Raw genomic sequence first — 18,282 nt, forward strand, 5'->3', positions numbered from 1 at the left:
TTCCATTTACAAATGAAATAAAAAAGAATAAAATATTAAGGAATAAATTTTTAAAAAGTAGTACAAGACTTGAATAATGAAAACTACGAAACACTGAAATTAAAAAACTACACAAATATAGATAAATAGAAAAGAACCTCATGTTCATGGATTGGAAGACTTAATATTGTTAAGATGGTGTCATAAATTGAATGCTAGTGACTCCCCCCACCCCAGCATTTATACTGAAATCCTAACCCCTTATATAATGGTATTAGGAGGTGGAGCCTCTGAGAAGTAATTAGGTCATACAGGTGGAGCCACAATGAGGGGATTTATGCCCTCATAAGAAACTCCAGAGAGCTCTCCCATCCTTTCCACCATGTGCAGATCCAGTGAGAATATGGCTATCTATAAACTAGGAAGCAGGACCTTACTAGACCCAAATCTGATTTCTTGATCTTTAGACTTCTCAGCCTCCAAAACCATAAAAAATAAATGTTGGTGGTATAAGCTACTCAGTCTATGCTATCTGTTATGGCAGACCAAACAACCAAAATAGCTGGTAATACCAAGTTAATCTACTTTTTCAATGCAATATCTATCAAAATCCCAGCTAGCTGTGGCAGAAATTGACAAACTGATTCTAAAATTCATATGGAGATGCAAGAAACCCAAAATAATCTTTAAAAAAAGAGTAACAAAGTTGAGCACTACAATCCCCAATTTCAAAGGTTATTATAGAACTACAGAAGTCAAGACTGTGAAAGAAGCCAGACAATGAAAGGCCAAATATCATATCTTCCTTTTTATATGAAATGTCCAGGATAGGCAAACCCATAAACACAGAAAAAGACGAGTGGCTGACAGAGGCTAGAGAAAGGAGAATGGGGAATAACTGCTAACAGATTAGAGTTTCTTTTGGGGTGATGAAAATGTTCTGAAATGAAATAGTTGTGATTATTGCACAACTTTGTGAATTTACTAAAAACTGCTGAACTGTACATTGTCAAAGTGTAAATTTTAAGGTAAATAAATTATATCTCAGTAATTTTTTTTTTTTTTTTTGTATTTTTCCGAAGCTAGAAACGGGAAGAGACAGTCAGACAGACTCCCGCATGCGCCTGACCGGGATCCACCCGGCACACCCACCAGGGGTGATGCTCTGCCCCTCCGGGGGGTCGCTCTGCTGCGACCAGAGCCACTCTAGCGCCTGGGGCAGAGGCCAAGGAGCCATCCCCAGTGCCTGGGCCATCTTTGCTCCAATGGAGCCTCGGCTGCGGGAGGGGAAGAGAGAGACAGAGAGGAAGGAGAAGGGGAGGGGTGGAGAAGCAGATGGGCGCTTCTCCTGTGTGCCCTGGCCGGGAATCGAACCCGGGACTTCTGCACGCCAGGTCGACGCTCTACCACTGAGCCAACCGGCCAGGGCTCTCAGTAATTTTTTAACTGGCACTAGAATTCACTAATTTGGGATATATTGTAAAATATAATACAAATAGGGCACAATGGTACACTAGTAATTATGTACCATATTTAAATCCAAAGAAAACTAAGTTTTAAAACTCTCAAAATTAAAGTACAGAAACCCTAGCCCAAGAATCTCAATAATCTATGAAAACAGTTACATGTCTATAAAGACTCAACTGCTCCCGTAAAGCTGTCACCTTTCCCTAAACTATAAGCAAAGCTCTGAGCTACATGGAGGGTTGCAGAGGCAGCATTTAAGCAAACATATCGTTTGGTTCACAGTATTATAAAAGGCACTGTAACCAGGCAGCTTTTCTTTTTTAGATGTCCAGCTAACATTCTGCATTTGTGTCATCTGCCTGGCTCCCATATGAGTTTTCAATCCCTCCTTATTCCATGACTAAAGTTTCCCTGAGTCTGATACCTAACTATTCTTACATATGCTTCGTAACATTATAAGCTAAATGATTTCTCAGTTCATAGCAAATTAGAAAAAATATTATGACCTTCTGAAGAAACCTGACAGTGAAGAAAAGGCAGAAAGGGGAGAAAATAATCAGACAAAAATCACTTGCAATAATGAAGCCAGGTAACCTATATATCTATCGCGTTAGCTTCTATAGATATCACCATTGTAGCAAAGTATGGCAACTGAGGTTCTGAAGTAGTCATTCAGCACTGTTTACAATAAAAGCTTCAATTATCTGAAAAACTCTTTTTTTTTTTTTTTTTTTTAAAATAAATTTTTATTAATGGTAATGGGATGACATTAATAAATCAGGGTACATATATTCAAAGAAAACATGTCTAGGTTATTTTGTCATTAAATTATGTTGCATACCCCTCGCCCAAAGTCAGATTGTCCTTCGCCACCCTCTATCTAGTTCTCTGTGCCCCTCCCCCTCCCCCTAACTCTCCCCCTGTCCTCCCTCCCCCCACCCCTGGTAACCACCACACTCTTGTCCATGTCTCTTAGTCTCATTTTTATGTTCCACCAATGTATGGAATCATGTAGTTCTTGTTTTTGAAAAACTCTTAAATAGAAATCCTCTTTGAAAATGCTGAATGTGTTCTTTAGATCATTGATTTTAAATACCTAATACCTTTTAAATACTAATTTCAAATATCAGAATACTTACCTAAATGGCTACATAAATCTCTACTTGTTTTTAAATCCATTTTCTCCAGCTCCTCCAGTGAGACGTCTGGATAGGACACAGGTTTTTGATGTTTCCCACTACTGTGCGGCTTCTCTGACTGTCGTGGTATGGATCCACCTGCCTCTGTCTTTGTCACCTCTTTAGGCTGGGATACAGCAGAAGTGAGTGACACATTTGGGGCAACCACTTTATCACACATGTATAAGTAGTAGCTGAAAACAAAGAAAGGCATAAGACACACTGAGGTAAAGAGCAAAATGTGTTACCATCTATTTCTATGGTTAAACAATTTTTTTTTTTACCAAAACAGACAACATTATCAGAAAATAAGGGTGATAGAAAAAATTTCTTGGAAAAGTCAGCATTTTAGGCACTAAAAGCAAAATCATAAGAGAATTTTGTAATTTTGCAAAAAGTAATTTCTAATTTCCCCATCCCTCAAAACCAACTGATAACCAAAAGCATGAAGAACTTTTATAGAGCTGTTTAACAGCCCTAGGAGGTTAAAATTTATACCAGAAAGAAAACACTGTTACTCTGGAGGACTATTTTCTTGCCCGCCACTCCTCTAAAGCAACAGATCCTTGCTCTTTTGTCATGGAGAGGCTGATTCAGTTCCACACTACAAGGCTATGGCCTGTTTCACTATAGGCCCAATGAGGAGCTCCCAGCGTCCTTCCTTGTTCTGAAGGTTGCCCAGCTACTGGGCTGCCCTCCTTATATCGAACCCAACGGAGCAATCTTCCTATAGGACTTTCGTACTTCCCATGTATTTGATAAAACAGCAATAATAAATTGTGCAAAACTAAGATCAAAGGGATATATACCAATTTGGCTCAAAGTTCACATAAGATTGTTGAGTACATTATCTCAGAGTCTCACGGAATACATCTGAGCTAGATATTTAAGTACCACATTATTAACTATAATCCGTATAAGCTTTAGCCAAAAGATGTAACCATTTCACAAACATAGTAGTTTATCGCCTAAACTCTAAATCAGGGGTCCCCAAACTTTTTACACAGGGGGCCAGTTCACTGTCCCTCAGACCGTTGGAGGGCCGGACTATAAAAAAAAAAACTATGAACAAATCCCTATGCACACTGCACATATCTTATTTTAAAGTAAAAAACAAAATGGGAACAAATACAATATTTAAAATAAAGAACAAGTAAATTTAAATCAACAAACTGACCAGTATTTCAATGGGAACTATGCTCCTCTCACTGACCACCAATGAAAGAGGTGCCCCTTCCGGAAGTGCTGCGAGGGCCGGATAAATGGCCTCAGGGGGCCGCAGTTTGGGGACCCCTGCTCTAAATACTCTCCTCCTCTTGCACCTCATTTTCTTTGTATAGGACACATTTGTTTTGTTCCTTTTTAGAAATTACATGAATTCTGAAAATGAAAACTCAGTATTCTGCTATGAAAACTGACAGGTGTAATATTGCCCAAAGACTTACTTCAAATGCAGTAAGAATGCAGGAACTGTGCAAATGTAACTAAGACTGAGATTCTTCATTACCACACTTGGGGAAAATATATATTTATAATAGCAAATAAAACTATTGGACTGAATAGTTTATAATCTAAAGTTCATTTTTATTAAAAATATGAAAACTTTACTTTGAGGGAAATGGCTACTTATGAAAGCTTCTAAGTTTCAAAAAGATTTATTTTTAAAATATCAAAGTTGCACACCAAACTTTTGAAGAATTGGTTTACCTCTTGAAGGGAGGTAAGAAAATTAAAAGAAAACTTGCATTTTTTACTACTGACATAAAAATGCTGGTTGAATGAACTAATGAATAAATGAACAATTGAATAAGCTAATGAGACAATACTCACTCACCTAGGGTGTAAAAATGAATGCGTCTGAGAAACATGATCACTTTCCTGCTTTATAACAGGATACCATGATGGTAATTCCATTCCTGATGGTGTATCTAGCTGTAGAAAAATGTAGAAGGGAAAAATTTACTGAGAGAAGGTTTGATGGTTAAAATTTTAAGGTGTCAACTTGACAAAGCCATAGGATATTCCCTAGAGAACCCTGAGAAAGAAGAGTTACATTAATTAAGAGTCACCCTCTAATAAGGCAATCCTTCCTTAGAGTACCATGCCTGATAATGTGAAACTCAAAGACTGCTACATGAACTATCCCATCATAAAAACAGCTTCAGTATCATGTTAACAGTGATTATCAGGAATTATTTTATCCAATTTCATACTTACAGAATCGATTTTTGAAATCCCTTTTAAATAGTAGTACTATGCAAATGTACAGCATTTGTAAGTTCTGATTCTTCTTCATTCTGCTACAATCAGCTAGAACATAACCTGTCCATACAGTATTTGTTAGTGTACAGGTAACATTCTACAGCAATAATTTCCTTGCCAAACTAAACAAGAAACCACTTTGCTAACACTTATCAGTAAACCATATTACCTCATAAACTGTATGTTAATAAAGGAAAAGGAGAAAGTAACTGGCTACCTGTTGAGCACCTATCTGATAAGAACTTTATACATCCTGCTTAATTTTAACAAATACCTCATTAACTAGATATCATTATCTCTTCTTCACAGATTAGAAAACTGAAGTTCAGAAACTGGGAAAGAAAATAAATAACCTGTGTTACTGAGTCCTCTTATTTTCATGTGCTTTACCCTTTGTCTCCCCTCCCTACACACACACATTTCATAGTATAGTGATTACCGTGCTCTTTTGGGAAAAGGGTATCTTAAAAGAGGGCAAAACTCACTAATGGAGGAAGAAAAAGGAGCTGAAAGAAGACCTAGTTTAAGTTGAGCAACAAAGAGAGGGAGAAAGGAACTGGGAATAAGATAAAGGAATAAGATGAAGGATGAGATAAAAAGGAGAGGTGGATTCTCTGATCTGCCTCTAAGAGGCTCCCCTCCCTCTGCAATTAGCTGAAGTGTGTGGAAAATGCCATCCTCACTGGGTAATGCATGAACACTGCATTTAGGGGGCAGATACTAAATACCTGATGTCTTAATATCCAGTTCAGAACCGAGCATCTAAGTAAAGTGAATGGGAACATCTCCAGATACTGAACAGTTGTGACTAAAGCAAAAGCAAATTCACAAATTATCCGTGGTTTGATTCGGGAGATCCTGCTAACGAAGAAACCCCAGGGAGGATTGAAGACACTCAGGGAAGGAAAGGCCTCACAAGTAACCTACTGCCCCAATACAACTGGCTGAAAACCAAAAGCAAACAGCTTTTGGAGAACATATGACATAACCTGACCAATTAAGAGATGATTTAAAGCTAATCAGAAGCCCCAAACAAAAACATGGTAATCTGTTTTGGTAGGAGATCAACTTTTTTTTTGAGAAAGAGGGAGGGGGAGAAAAGAGGGAGGGAAGGCATGGGAGAAAAGAATGATGCATCAACTCAGTGATCCCTTTAGTCGTGCCATTGACTTCTCATACCTGCCCTGACCAGAGCTCAAATCGGCAACCTCAGGAATCCATCAGTACAACCAGCCAGAGCAGCCAACATTTTTGTTAAGTATTATTGGGCAAGAAATCTGAAATATTAACAAGACTGTCAGATATACATAAAAGAGTAATCTGAAAGAATTAAAGTTATGCATTCAATGAGGCCTCTAGACTCTATATAAGAATAGAATTTTTAAAAAGATTTTAAATCCTTTTTTTTTTAAGATTTTATTTATTCATTTTAGGGAGAAGGAAGAGAGAAAGAAAGAGAAAGAGAGAGAGAGAGAAGGCTGAGGAGCAGGAAGCATCAACTCCCATATGTGCCTTGACCGGGCAAGCCCAGGGTTTTGAACCAACGACCTCAGTGTTCCAGGTCAACACTTTATCCACTGTGCCACCACAGGTCAGGCTCTTTAAGATTTTTTTTTTTAAGATTTCATTTATAAACCCCACAATCCTGATCAAATATTCTAAAAAAGTTCAGAATCGAGGCAAAAATCAACTGCTTATTAATAAAGCAAACCAATCACTGTTTACAAAGTTTCTTAGCCTACAGCTTAGTTCCACCTGTAAATTAGAAAGAGGACTGAACTGCTGGCAATAGAAATACTAAGTGATAGATGTCTGGTGACAGCTGACAGTCTAAAGAAAGGTGAATTTCAGGATGCTAACATAAAAACTTCAAAAAGCAATGCAATTTGAGGGCTTTATCACTGGCCAGGACAAATACTTTAATGTATCTCCATTGTTCTCTACTCTTATCACAACAGAGTACAGCAACTGATGCTCAAGTCTTGAGTCAGGCCTGACCAGGCAACAGCGCAGCGAATAGAGTGCCAGACTGGGACACAGAGGACGCAGGTTAGAAAACCTGAAGTCGCCAGCTTGAGTGCGGGCTCATCTGGTTTGAGCTGGCTTGAGCAGGGGGGCACTCGATCTGCTGTAGCCCCCATCAAGGAAAGCAATCAATGAACTAAGGTGCCACAACGAAGAATTGATTGTCCCTATCTGTTCCTCTCTCTCTCTCTGTCACACACACAGAAAAAAGAAGTCTTGAGTCAGCCAGGGTGGTTGGCTCAGAGGTAGAGCGTGTGGAAGTCCCAGGTTTGATTCCTGGTCAAGGCACACAGGAGAAGTGACCACCTGCATCTCCACCTTTACTCTTTCTCTCTCTCCTCTCCCCTCCCCTCCTGCAGCCATGGCTCAAATGGTTTAAGCAAAGTTGGCCCTGGGCACTGAGGATGGTTCTATGGCATTGCCTCAGGCACTAAAATAGCTCAGCTGCTGAGCAACAGAACAGGAGCCCAAGATGGGCAGAGCATCGCCTGTAGGGGGCTTGCTGGGTGGATCCCAGTCAGGGCACATGTAGGAGTCTGTCTCTGCCTCCCTGCCACTCAAAAAAAAAAAAGTCTCAAGTCAACATGACATAGTTAAATTATATTCTGTATTATACTACAATATATATAAATAGTGTATCACATGCATAAATAACATACTATACACCACATAAAAAGATAAAAACTGCCTGACCAGGCAGTGGCGCAGTGGATAGTGCATTGCACTAGGATGCGGAGGACCCAGGTTAGAGACCCCGAGGTCGCCAACTTGAACGCGGGCTCATCTGGCTTGAGCAAAAAAAGAAAAAGCTCACCAGTTTAGACCCAAGGTCGCTGGCTCGAGCAAGGGTTTACTCAGTCTGCTGAAGGCCCACAGTCAAGGCACATATGAGAAAGCTATCAATGAACAATTAACGTGTCGCAACAAAAAACTGATGATTGATGCTTCTCATCTCTCTTCATTCCTGTCTGTCTGTCCCTATCTGTCCCTCTCTCTGACTCTCTCTGTCCCTGTAAAAAAAAAAAAAAAAAAAGATGAAAACTATTTGACATTTTAGAATTCATAAAAAACGTTAAAGTTTTAAAGAAACACAGTGCTGAAAAAAACAGCTTCACTATCTAGAAAATCCATTTAGGCAGAACATTTGTCACCCCAACACTGTATGATAAAAGAGGTGTAGAAGTGTTAATTAGCATGAATAAGCTCATGCTAATAAATCAGTGAAATACAAGATCAGCTTGAATTAAATGAGAATTTCTTTTCTAGAAGTCATTTGTTTCCCATTATTTAGAAAATAAAGCAAACTCCACTTTAAATTTGTTTTATACCTAGAAGATTTCCAGATGCGCCCTATGGTATTCCAGAGAAATATGTGCCTGTTAGGGACCAAAAAACCAACAGGAGTTTAGATTTTTGGGGAACAGAGGTGTGAGGAATTGGCTGTAAGCTGACAGTCTGCCCAACCCCCCATCTCATTTGCCTGATTAGGTTGCAAAAGGCTGTTAAACTGTGGTGCTGGATTGATTACACTACCCCCCATGTTCCCCGGAAAGACTGGAGGCAAGTTTCTTCTATCCTTTGTTTGGTATAAAGTTAAGATGATATGTATGGTGGGGTTTTCTGCACTCAACACAATTAAGAGTAAAAAGAGCCCTGGCCAGTTGGCTCCTTGGTAGAGCGTCGGCCTGGCGTGCGGGGGACCCGGGTTCGATTCCAGGCCAGGGCACACAGGAGAAGCGCCCATTTGCTTCTCCACCCCCCCTCCTTCCTCTCTGTCTCTCTCTTCCCCTCCCGCAGCCAAGGCTCCATTGGAGCAAAGATGGCCCAGGCGCTGGGGGTGGCTCCTTGGCCTCTGCCCCAGGCGCTAGAGTGGCTCTGGTCGAGGCAGAACGACGCCCTGGAGGGGCAAAGCATCGCCCCCTGGTGGGCAGAGCCTCGCCCCTGGTGGGCGTGCCAGGTGGATCCCGGTAGGGCGCATGCGGGAGTCTGTCTGTCTCTCCCCGTTTCCAGCTTCAGAAAGATACAAAAAAAAAAAAAAGTAAAAAGAGAGGAATTCTTCAATGTATTGACGAAGAAATGAGAGCTTGCCTTTCAAATACATGCCCAAACATTGAAGAAATCACTAGGACATTTCAGGCTCATGTTTCTCATACACACAAGAATGAAAAAACAACACATTCATACTGGGACCTGCTGAATTTACTAAATCTTACTAAGAATGTATCTATATATATAAAAAGATAGCTTTTTTGTCGTTTTTTTATTTTTTAACCCCTCTTTTTTACAAATTCTAAAAAGCGTAACTCAAAAACTGTAACATAAAAATGTTTTTTAATGTCAGAATAAATTTAATTTTGTCGTATTTATTTCATTTAATTACCATAAAAGCACACTTGGACTTTATATTTTTTAATATTTGACTTAATTATTATAACATATTTCTCAGAAATTTGTATATAGTGCACCTATAATTATCTGTAGGATTTTAAATGTGCCCCGACTTCAGAAAGTCTGAGAACCACTGGACTAGGGTTCTACAGAAATCTTCCTGGAAGATACGTAGTGCACTCTTCCAGCCAATGTCTAAATTCCCTATTCAAAATCCCTGACAAGGGGCTATCCAACTCTCTGCTTGAAAAAGTTTGAGGCTAAGGACTATCTTCCTTTTATAATTTCAGTACCAAGGACCATGCCTGGCACGTAGTAGGAACTAAATAAACATTTGTTGAATGAATTCTGAATAACAATGTAGCTCATCAACTCCTAGGGTGGCCTTTTTTAAGGTTACTCTGCTACCAAGAAATTCAGTCTCACATTCCAGACCCCTACTTCATGAAGTATGAAAGAGGCCAAAGGTCTTTGGGGTGTATTCTTAAAGATCAGATCTACAAACTAAATAACATAAATGATGAAAAAATGTTCAACACTAACCATAATAAAATGCTGGGAGCTAATCTTACCTAATAAGCTGTGGTAAGCCATAAACACATTTATAACAAATTACCCTAACGCGTGTTAAAAATAATTAAGCACATATTATACAGAACATTCACAGATATGCCAGATTTTTTTCATCTATTCTGAGTTTGTTTCAACATACAAATTAAGTCTTCAAAAAAAGAGAACAATATAATTAAATGGCACAGCAGTAATGCTACTACTGATTAGGAATAAAAATTAAGATACCAAGAGATAACCATCTACTGCTGTCTGTCTTACCTTTCAATATGGGAATAATTTGTTTCCTTTTTGTAAATATTAAAATAAAATATATTACATTACTTGGCAAAGGAGAAAAGTAGATCATTTAGTAGCTTAAGTTAGAGCCTTAACATTTTAAAATGCTTTTATTGCCCAATTCCCCATCATTATCTACCACAAAAAAGGCATCCTCAACTGAAACATAAGAAAAATTTCAGACACTTAATGTCATTCTAAAGGTTCTTTCTCTAAGGCATGAAAGAACTAATAATATCTAGGAAATAAATTTTAAACAATTGCAAAATGCATGGAAGAAGTCATTTTAAATAAGTAAAAATTAGGAAATGTTTTAGGGAAGTTTCTCTAAATTTCAACTTATTGTGCTATGTATAATACCCTTTGATAATCAGATTTTCTAATAAAGAACCATTGTATCTTGGTAGTATAATGCTTATTAGTCTCACAGTGAAATAATTTAGAGAACTTCATTTCATTTACACAAAAAAACCAATAAGCATTTTGTCACCACTTTCTATATACAAAAGTAATTCCACTCACCCCACACTATTCATATACAAACATTTCCATCTGTCCAATAAAAAAAAACTTTAAAATTCCTAGATTTATCTTTAATAATAAACTTTGCTTTTAGGTGGCACTCTAGTTTTTAATCACAGTAAGATTAATATTTATGACCTTTTTTTTTAAAATAGTCTCTTTTTTAAATTTTTTTTTAAATTTATTCATTTTAGAGAGGAGAGGAGAGACAGAGGGAAAGGGAGAGAGGAGAGACAGAGAGAGAGAAGGGGGGGAGGAGCTGGAAGCATCAACTCCCATATGTGCCTTGACCAGGCAAGCCCAGGGTTTCGAACCGGCGACCTCAGTATTTCCAGGTCGACGCTTTATCCACTGCGCCACCACAGGTCAGGCCAATATTTATAACCTTTAAGTCTAGTGATAAACACTCATGAACTAAAAAAGATAAGACAATGCTTCAAAACACTGATGGAATCAATACCCAAAAGCCCCCCAAAATCAGAATTAAATAACTTTTAAATATGTGGAAAAAACATTTTTAAAAATGTAAAAGATAAAGACTACATTTTGGCATTTATGACAGAAAGCATATGAAGACCTAACAGATTGCTAAATTCAACAGTCTTTCCTCCTAATGGTATGATTACAAAGAAATAAAACATAATGCATATTAAACACACATTACAACATAAATTATTAGCAACCTTACTAAAGACATGACAATACATAGTTAAGCAACAACTTTTTAGGAATAAAGTGAATATACTTGTCAGGGTCTTTTTACTGTGTATAAGATTAAAACATTCAATTGGTCAATAAATGATTTCAGAAGGAAACAACAGACACCCTACCAGACAGCTGCTAACAACTCTTATTCAAAGAAAAGGAATCTTTCAGAGCATGACAGGTTTCCTCAATACTGTACTTCCAACATGCTGTGAAGGAGTGTTTCAACAACTGAGATAAGGATAGTGTTACAAGGTAGCATTAGCAACTTCAGGGATTTTAAGGCTTAGACTTGTGCCTCACTTCATTGTAATTAGTAGAATCAACCTAATGTAGAGCTGGAACAATATGATCTAAGCATCTCCACTAACTTATCAAAGACAGATCTACAGGAGTTACAGCAATGTCGGCTGTTCCCACACAAAAAGATATTACCACTTATCTCACAAAGCCAATTTTAGGTTTGCAGGATTTATACTGCTCACAAGCAAAGCAAAGGCTCCCATTCTTACAATGTGCAACTGTTATCTTAAATCCTTTGTGTAAAAAAAGCTACATGAAGTCAAGAGTATACCACTGTCTTTACAACTTGAAAAAAAAGGAACTGATTAAATAATCCTGTTAACATCTGGGACTTTTTTTTTTTTTTTTTTTAAGATTTTATTTATTCACTTTTAGAGAGAGAGGAGAGAAAGAGAGAGAAGCAGGGAGGAGCAGAAAGCATCAACTCCCATATGTGCCTTGAGCAGGCAAGCCTGGAGATTCAAACTGGCGACCTCAGCAACCTGGGACCTTTAAAAATAATTTTTTTTTTACTGGAATTATGTGGTGCCCAATCTATTTAACATTGCAATTGCCTGGAAATCTCCATGTCAAATATATCTTTCACAAAAATATCTGTTGTTTCAATCTATATAAGTCTTAAGATTTTGCTCTCCTATTTCAGAATATATGCTTTAAAAAAAATGATCTCAGGCCCTGGCCAGTTGGCTCAGCGGTAGAGCGTCGGCCTGGCATGCGGGGGACCCGGGTTCGATTCCCGGCCAGGGCACATGGGAGAAGCGCCCATTTGCTTCTCCACCCCCACCCCCTCCTTCCTCTCTGTCTCTCTCTTCCCCTCCCGCAGCCAAGGCTCCATTGGAGCAAAGATGGCCCGGGCGCTGGGGATGGCTCCTTGGCCTCTGCCCCAGGCGCTAGAGTGGCTCTGGTCGCAACAGAGCGACACCCCAGAGCATCGCCCCCTGGTGGGCAGAGCTTCGCCCCTGGTGGGCGTGCCGGGTGGATCCCGGTCGGGCGCATGTGGGAGTCTGTCTGACTGTCTCTCCCCGTTTCCAGCTTCAGGAAAAAAAAAAAAAAATGATCTCAGATTATTTTGGCCTCCAACTAATCATAACTGACAACAGCAGAATGTAGATTAACTAATTTTACTATATATAATACACTCTATTTTTTACTGTCATGTTTTTTTAAGAAAATACTGGTGACACCTGGCCAGGCGGTGGTGCTGTGGATAGAGCATTGGCCTGAGATGCTGAGGACCCAGGTTCAAAACCCCAGAATCTCTGGCTTGAGTCCAGGCTCATCCAGCTTCAGCATGGGATCATAGACATGACCCCATGGTCGCTGACTTGAGCAAGGGTCATTGGTTTAGCTGGAGCTCCCCAGTCAAGGCACATATGAGAAAGCAATCAATGAACAACTAAGGTGCCGCCATGAAGAATTGATGCTTCTCACCTTTCTCCCTTCCTGCCTGTCCTTGCCTGTCCCCCCCCCCCTTTCTCCCTCACTCTCTCAAAAAATAAATACTGGTGACCCACTCAATTGATTTCATGATCCTTTCTTAACTGAGGTTCTCTATAGAATTAAGCCCAAATGTCCCAATGCATCCATTTGTGTACAATGAATTAACTTCTCCATAAAGCATTTAGAATACTATTATTTTTAATTTTTATTTTACTGATTTTAGAGAGGAAAAAAGACAGAAATATGTGGTTTTTGTATGTGCCCTGTCCAGGGATCAAACTGACCACCCTTGAATATTGGGACAACACTCTATAATCAACCGAGATATGCAGCCATCCCTGGAAGAAATAAACCATCACTAAAAGGAGGGCTTAATTCTCCTCTCCTGGAAACCCAGATAAGAAAGGGTTCATGGATGACAAACTGCAGTTTGAAAAACACGGTTCTAAGCAAACTATCTTAACATTGGTCCAAAAAACATTACTATTTGAACTAGTCCTGTATTAATAACACTCGTGCATGCTACAGGTGCTTTTGTGCAGATTTACAAAGCATTACATTTGTAAAGGTAAAATTCCAATAGTAATTATCACTGCATAGTAAAACTATGAGAAATTTCTTTTAGTACTTACTACAATGGGCCTATTACTTTCATAATCACATCAAAATACTTTTAACATGAAATAAAATTCCTAGTATTATTTACCTAATTGTCTTTAGTAAGTTTCTTACACTTTTTTATTCCTTGTCCCAATAAGATTAACAAAATACGCATTTTTAATATTATTTGGCATCTCAAAATTAATTCATTATAACAAAAACAAAAAACTTCTTGCTGTAAAATCAAATCCTATTTTCTCCCTTGGTAACTTTATAGGGCTATTATGATTTTTCTTTCAGTTATCCAATCCTTTATTAAGCATCTACCACATTCTAGATTGAGAAACTAGATGGATTCCTGCCTTAGGGCACCTCCAATGTAGTCTTTCTGTACATATTTCTGTGACCTACTTCTAAGTCTAGAAATCAAAATGACTTTTCTTTTTCTTTTTTTTTTCAGGGACAGAGAGAGAGTCAGAGAGAGGGATAGATAGGGACAGACAGACAGGAATGGAGAGAGATGAGAAGCCTCAATCACCAGTTTTTCGTTGTGGCACCTTAGTTGTTCATTGATTGCTTTCTCATATGTGCCTTGACCGCGGGCCTTCGGCAAACCGAGTAACCCCTTGCTCGAGCCAGCGACCTTGGGTCCAAGCTGGTGAGCTTTTGCTCAAACCAGATGAGCCGGCACTCAAGCTGGCGACCTCGGGGTCTCGAACCTAGGTCCTCTGCATCCTGGTCCGACACTCTATCCACTGCGCCACCACCGCCTGGTCAGGCTCAAAATGACTTTTAAATTAATTGTATATTTTTCCAATTCTTCTTTCCACCTACCATGGTGCTATAATACTTTCAGTGTTTGACACAAAGCACACCTTTAAAAAAGGCTTATAGTTTAATTACATATTTTTTTGCTTTTTGCAGCCTAACAAAATCCTTAAATTATTTTATGTATGTGAACTCTCAACAGACCAAAATTATGTATGTGGACAAAATACAGCTTTCAAGCTATTACTAAAGCTATTCCCAAACTAGTTTTACCTCTTTACTTGAACAAACTGAGTTCTAGGTCACAATCACTTTCCTTCCCCAGATTTCTAAAGGGATTGAAATTAACCCAATTCTATAATACTTCTTTATTCTCTCAGTGTCAGAAATTATCATGTATATCTAGCTATGGGAACACTACTGGCTGAGTACACACTGATTCAGGCCTATCCTTTTCTTTCCCTCCTTGAAGTTCCTTAATTTTTTTGAAACTAAAAGAATAAATTTCTAAGTTTCTCTTATCATAGACCTTTTTAAAATACTACCATTTTAAAAAGTTTTCCATTTTTTAATGGTAAATGACTATAAATATGTATAGGATGTATTTCCCAAACCATAAGGGGGCATTATTCTCAAAGACATTCTGAAGAGTTCTTTAAAATGTTCTTCCTATAACATAATTCTCATACCCTGTTTTGCACTTTATTCTTGCACACTTCATTTTAGAATGTAAAAAAATCTAGTGTAATTACGTGTACAAACAACTAAGAGTGCATACATTTGAAACTAATAATATTTAGTTATTGTGTCTTAGAAATAATCTTCACATAATTCTAGATAAGTCAAGATGTTTGGGGAAAGGAAAAATCCCAAAATACATACTAGCAAATATTTCAGTAATAGTCTGAAAAATATCATCCTGCATTTCTATACTCTTCACTTTCAAAATGCTTCACATCCATTCTCTTTGATCAGTTATCTTATTCAACAGTTTGTTCTTAGATTACGCATGTGTTTATTAAAAGTTAAAATATTTTTTCCAGAAAAATCCAAATACTCTAAAATAAAATATGGTGCTGTCTTTCAAAAATGTATTGTTTTTTAAAAAAAATTTTTTTTCATGAGTGCCTTAGCCACGCTAGGCACTCAGCTTATGTTCTGGGAAACGGAAAAAGGACAGCCTCTACAGTCATGAAGATAATTATTAATTCTAGAAAATTAGATGAAAATATTCCTAACAGTCCCTTATATGAGCACAAGTACTCCGTTTGATTCTGACCTACCCCCACTTGATCAAATTTTATGTAATAACAAAATACAAACTATACCACTGATACATCAAATCCACCACGTTATTGGAACATTTTTTGTTCCAACACTGCCCATTACAGTTGCCAATTTCTCTCTGGTATATTTCCTTACTTCCTAAACAAGGAAGTGTATTTACTTCCTAAACAAAAGTATAATAGCTTAGGGAGGGGAGAAATTTACTGTACCATTATTATTCCAATGACCTCTGAAGAAATGAACTTAAAGGAAACGCAAAATCAATAATAGTGAAAATTTAATAAGCTTTTTAGGAGAAAAAAATTTAGGTTGATATCTTTATGTCATCTATTTGCATTACAAATAATTTATAGGGCAGTATTTTTTAGATCGCCATTACGCTGTTTGTAGACTATAGCCTTTTTTTTTAAGATTTTATTTTATTGATTTTACAGAGAGCAGACTGGGGGTGGGGGTCTGCTCGAGAAGTATCAACTCATAGTTGTTTCACTAACTCATAGTTGTTTCACTTTAGTTGTTCATTGATTGCCTGCCATATGTGTCTTACCCTGGCAAGCCCAGGGTTTCGAACCAGCGACCTCAGCATTCCAGGTCAACACTTTATCCAATGCGCCACCACAGGTCAGGCAAGATTACAGTCTTCATACAACATCAGAGTGGTTAACTCTTTCCTGGAAATGCACAAACTTTCTGATGGACTGGCACCAGTCCGCAGACCAGCAGTTGCTATCCACTGCCACAGGGTTTTGTTCGCTAAGCAGAGTAAAAACTGAATTATTTTACTTACCTAAGAGTCAAGTGTAAATATTAGAAATCAATATTTTAATTTAAAAACATATATACTTACTATATATATATATGTACTTATAAGAACATGCACAATCTTTAATTTACTGAAGATTGTCAGCAACATGCTACAACAGTAAAGAATCACCTATAACAGGGGTAGTCAACCTTTTTATACCTACCGCCCACTTTTGTATCTTTGTTAGTAGTAAAATTTTCTAACCGCCCACCGGTTCCACAGTAATAGTGATTTATAAAGTAGGGAAGTAACTTTACTTTATAAAATTTATAAAGCAGTTACAACAAGTTAAAGCATATCATAATTACTTACCAAGTACTTTATGTCATATTTTCAGTAAGTTTGGCAGAATAAATCTTTTTTTTTTTTTTTTCTGAAGCTAGAAACGGGGAGAGACAGTCAGACAGACTCCCGCATGCGCCAGACCGGGATCCACCCGGCACGCCCACCAGGGGCGAAGCTCTGCCCAACAGGGGGCGATGCTCTGCCCCTCCGGGGCGTCGCTCTGCCGCGACCAGAGCCACTCTAGCGCCTGGGGCAGAGGCCAAGGAGCCATCCCCAGCGCCCGGGCCATCTTTGCTCCAATGGAGCCTTGGCTGCGGGAGGGGAAGAGAGAGACAGAGAGGAAGGAGGGGGGGGTGGAAAAGCAAATGGGCGCTTCTCCTATGTGCCCTGGCCGGGAATCGAACCTGGGTCCCCCGCACGCCAGGCCGACGCTCTACCGCTGAGCCAACCGGCCAGGGCCCAGAATAAATCTTTATAAAACAACTTACTATAGTTAAATCTTTTTTTTTTTTTTTTTTGTATTTTTCCAAAGCTGAAAATGGGGAGGCAGCCAGACAGACTCCCGCATGCGCCTGACCAGGATCCACTCGGCATGCCCACCAGGGGGCGTCGCTCTGCCCATCTTGGGGCGTCGCTCTGCCCATCTTGGGGCGTCACTCTGCTGCAATCAGAGCCATTCCAGTGCCTGAGGCAGAGGCCACAGAGCCATCCTCAGCTCCAGTGGAGCCCTGGCTGCGGGAGGGGAAGAGAGAGACAGAGAGGAAGGAGAGGGGGAGGGGTGGAGCAGATGGGCACCTCTCCTGTGTGCCCTGGCCGGGAATCGAACCCGGGACTCCTGCATGCCAGGCCAAGGCTCTACCACTGAGCCAACCGGCCAGGGTTAAATCTATCTATTTATTTATACTTTGGTTGCTCCACTACCGCCCACCATGAAAGCTGGAATGCCCACTAGTAGGCGGTAGGGACGATGCTGACTACCACTGACCTATAATAATCTTATCAATTAACTACAAGTGGGCTTTTCCAGTGTGCTCATAAGTAATCTTAAGTAAATATAACCCTTCAAAATTTATTTACAAATGATCAGTTTGCTTAACCTTTTCCCATAGACAGAAACGTAAGATTCAACCAAATTAGAATTAGATCAAATAAATAATACCCATGGAAGATTTGGAGAAAAATCAGGAATATGATATTCTTGCATATATTTGTACACTGTAAAGTACCATAACCACTGTTCTAACACAAAGTACAAAAAGCTCAAATGATACGATGGGATAAACAGTTTTTTAACATCATTTTGCAAAGAGACAGACTCCCACAGGCGCCAGGACCTGGATTCACCTTGCAAGCCCACTAGGGGGTGATGCTCTGCCCATCTAGGGCCCTTGCTCAGTTGCAACTGGAGTCATTTTTTTT

General features: G+C 39.0%; 1 protein-coding gene across 5 annotated transcripts in view; it reads right to left on the minus strand.

Annotated features, from left to right (window-relative positions):
- SKIL (SKI like proto-oncogene) overlaps nt 1–18,282 on the minus strand; it is a 32,198-nt gene that overhangs the window by 5,271 nt on the left and 8,645 nt on the right. For 4 of the 5 annotated variants that reach the window (XM_066346897.1, XM_066346896.1, XM_066346893.1 and 1 more), the window contains 2 exons: nt 4,459–4,552; nt 2,586–2,818 (listed from right to left, as the gene is read on the minus strand). In XM_066346897.1, the coding sequence (XP_066202994.1) occupies nt 2,586–2,818; nt 4,459–4,552 (327 nt within the window). Of the gene's footprint in view, nt 1–2,585; nt 2,819–4,458; nt 4,557–18,282 lie in introns of all 5 variants that reach the window. The other variant, XM_066346894.1, reaches the window with a different exon arrangement.

The sequence above is a fragment of the Saccopteryx leptura genome, chromosome 8 (genome assembly GCF_036850995.1).
Source record: "Saccopteryx leptura isolate mSacLep1 chromosome 8, mSacLep1_pri_phased_curated, whole genome shotgun sequence".
NCBI lineage: Eukaryota > Metazoa > Chordata > Mammalia > Chiroptera > Emballonuridae > Saccopteryx > Saccopteryx leptura.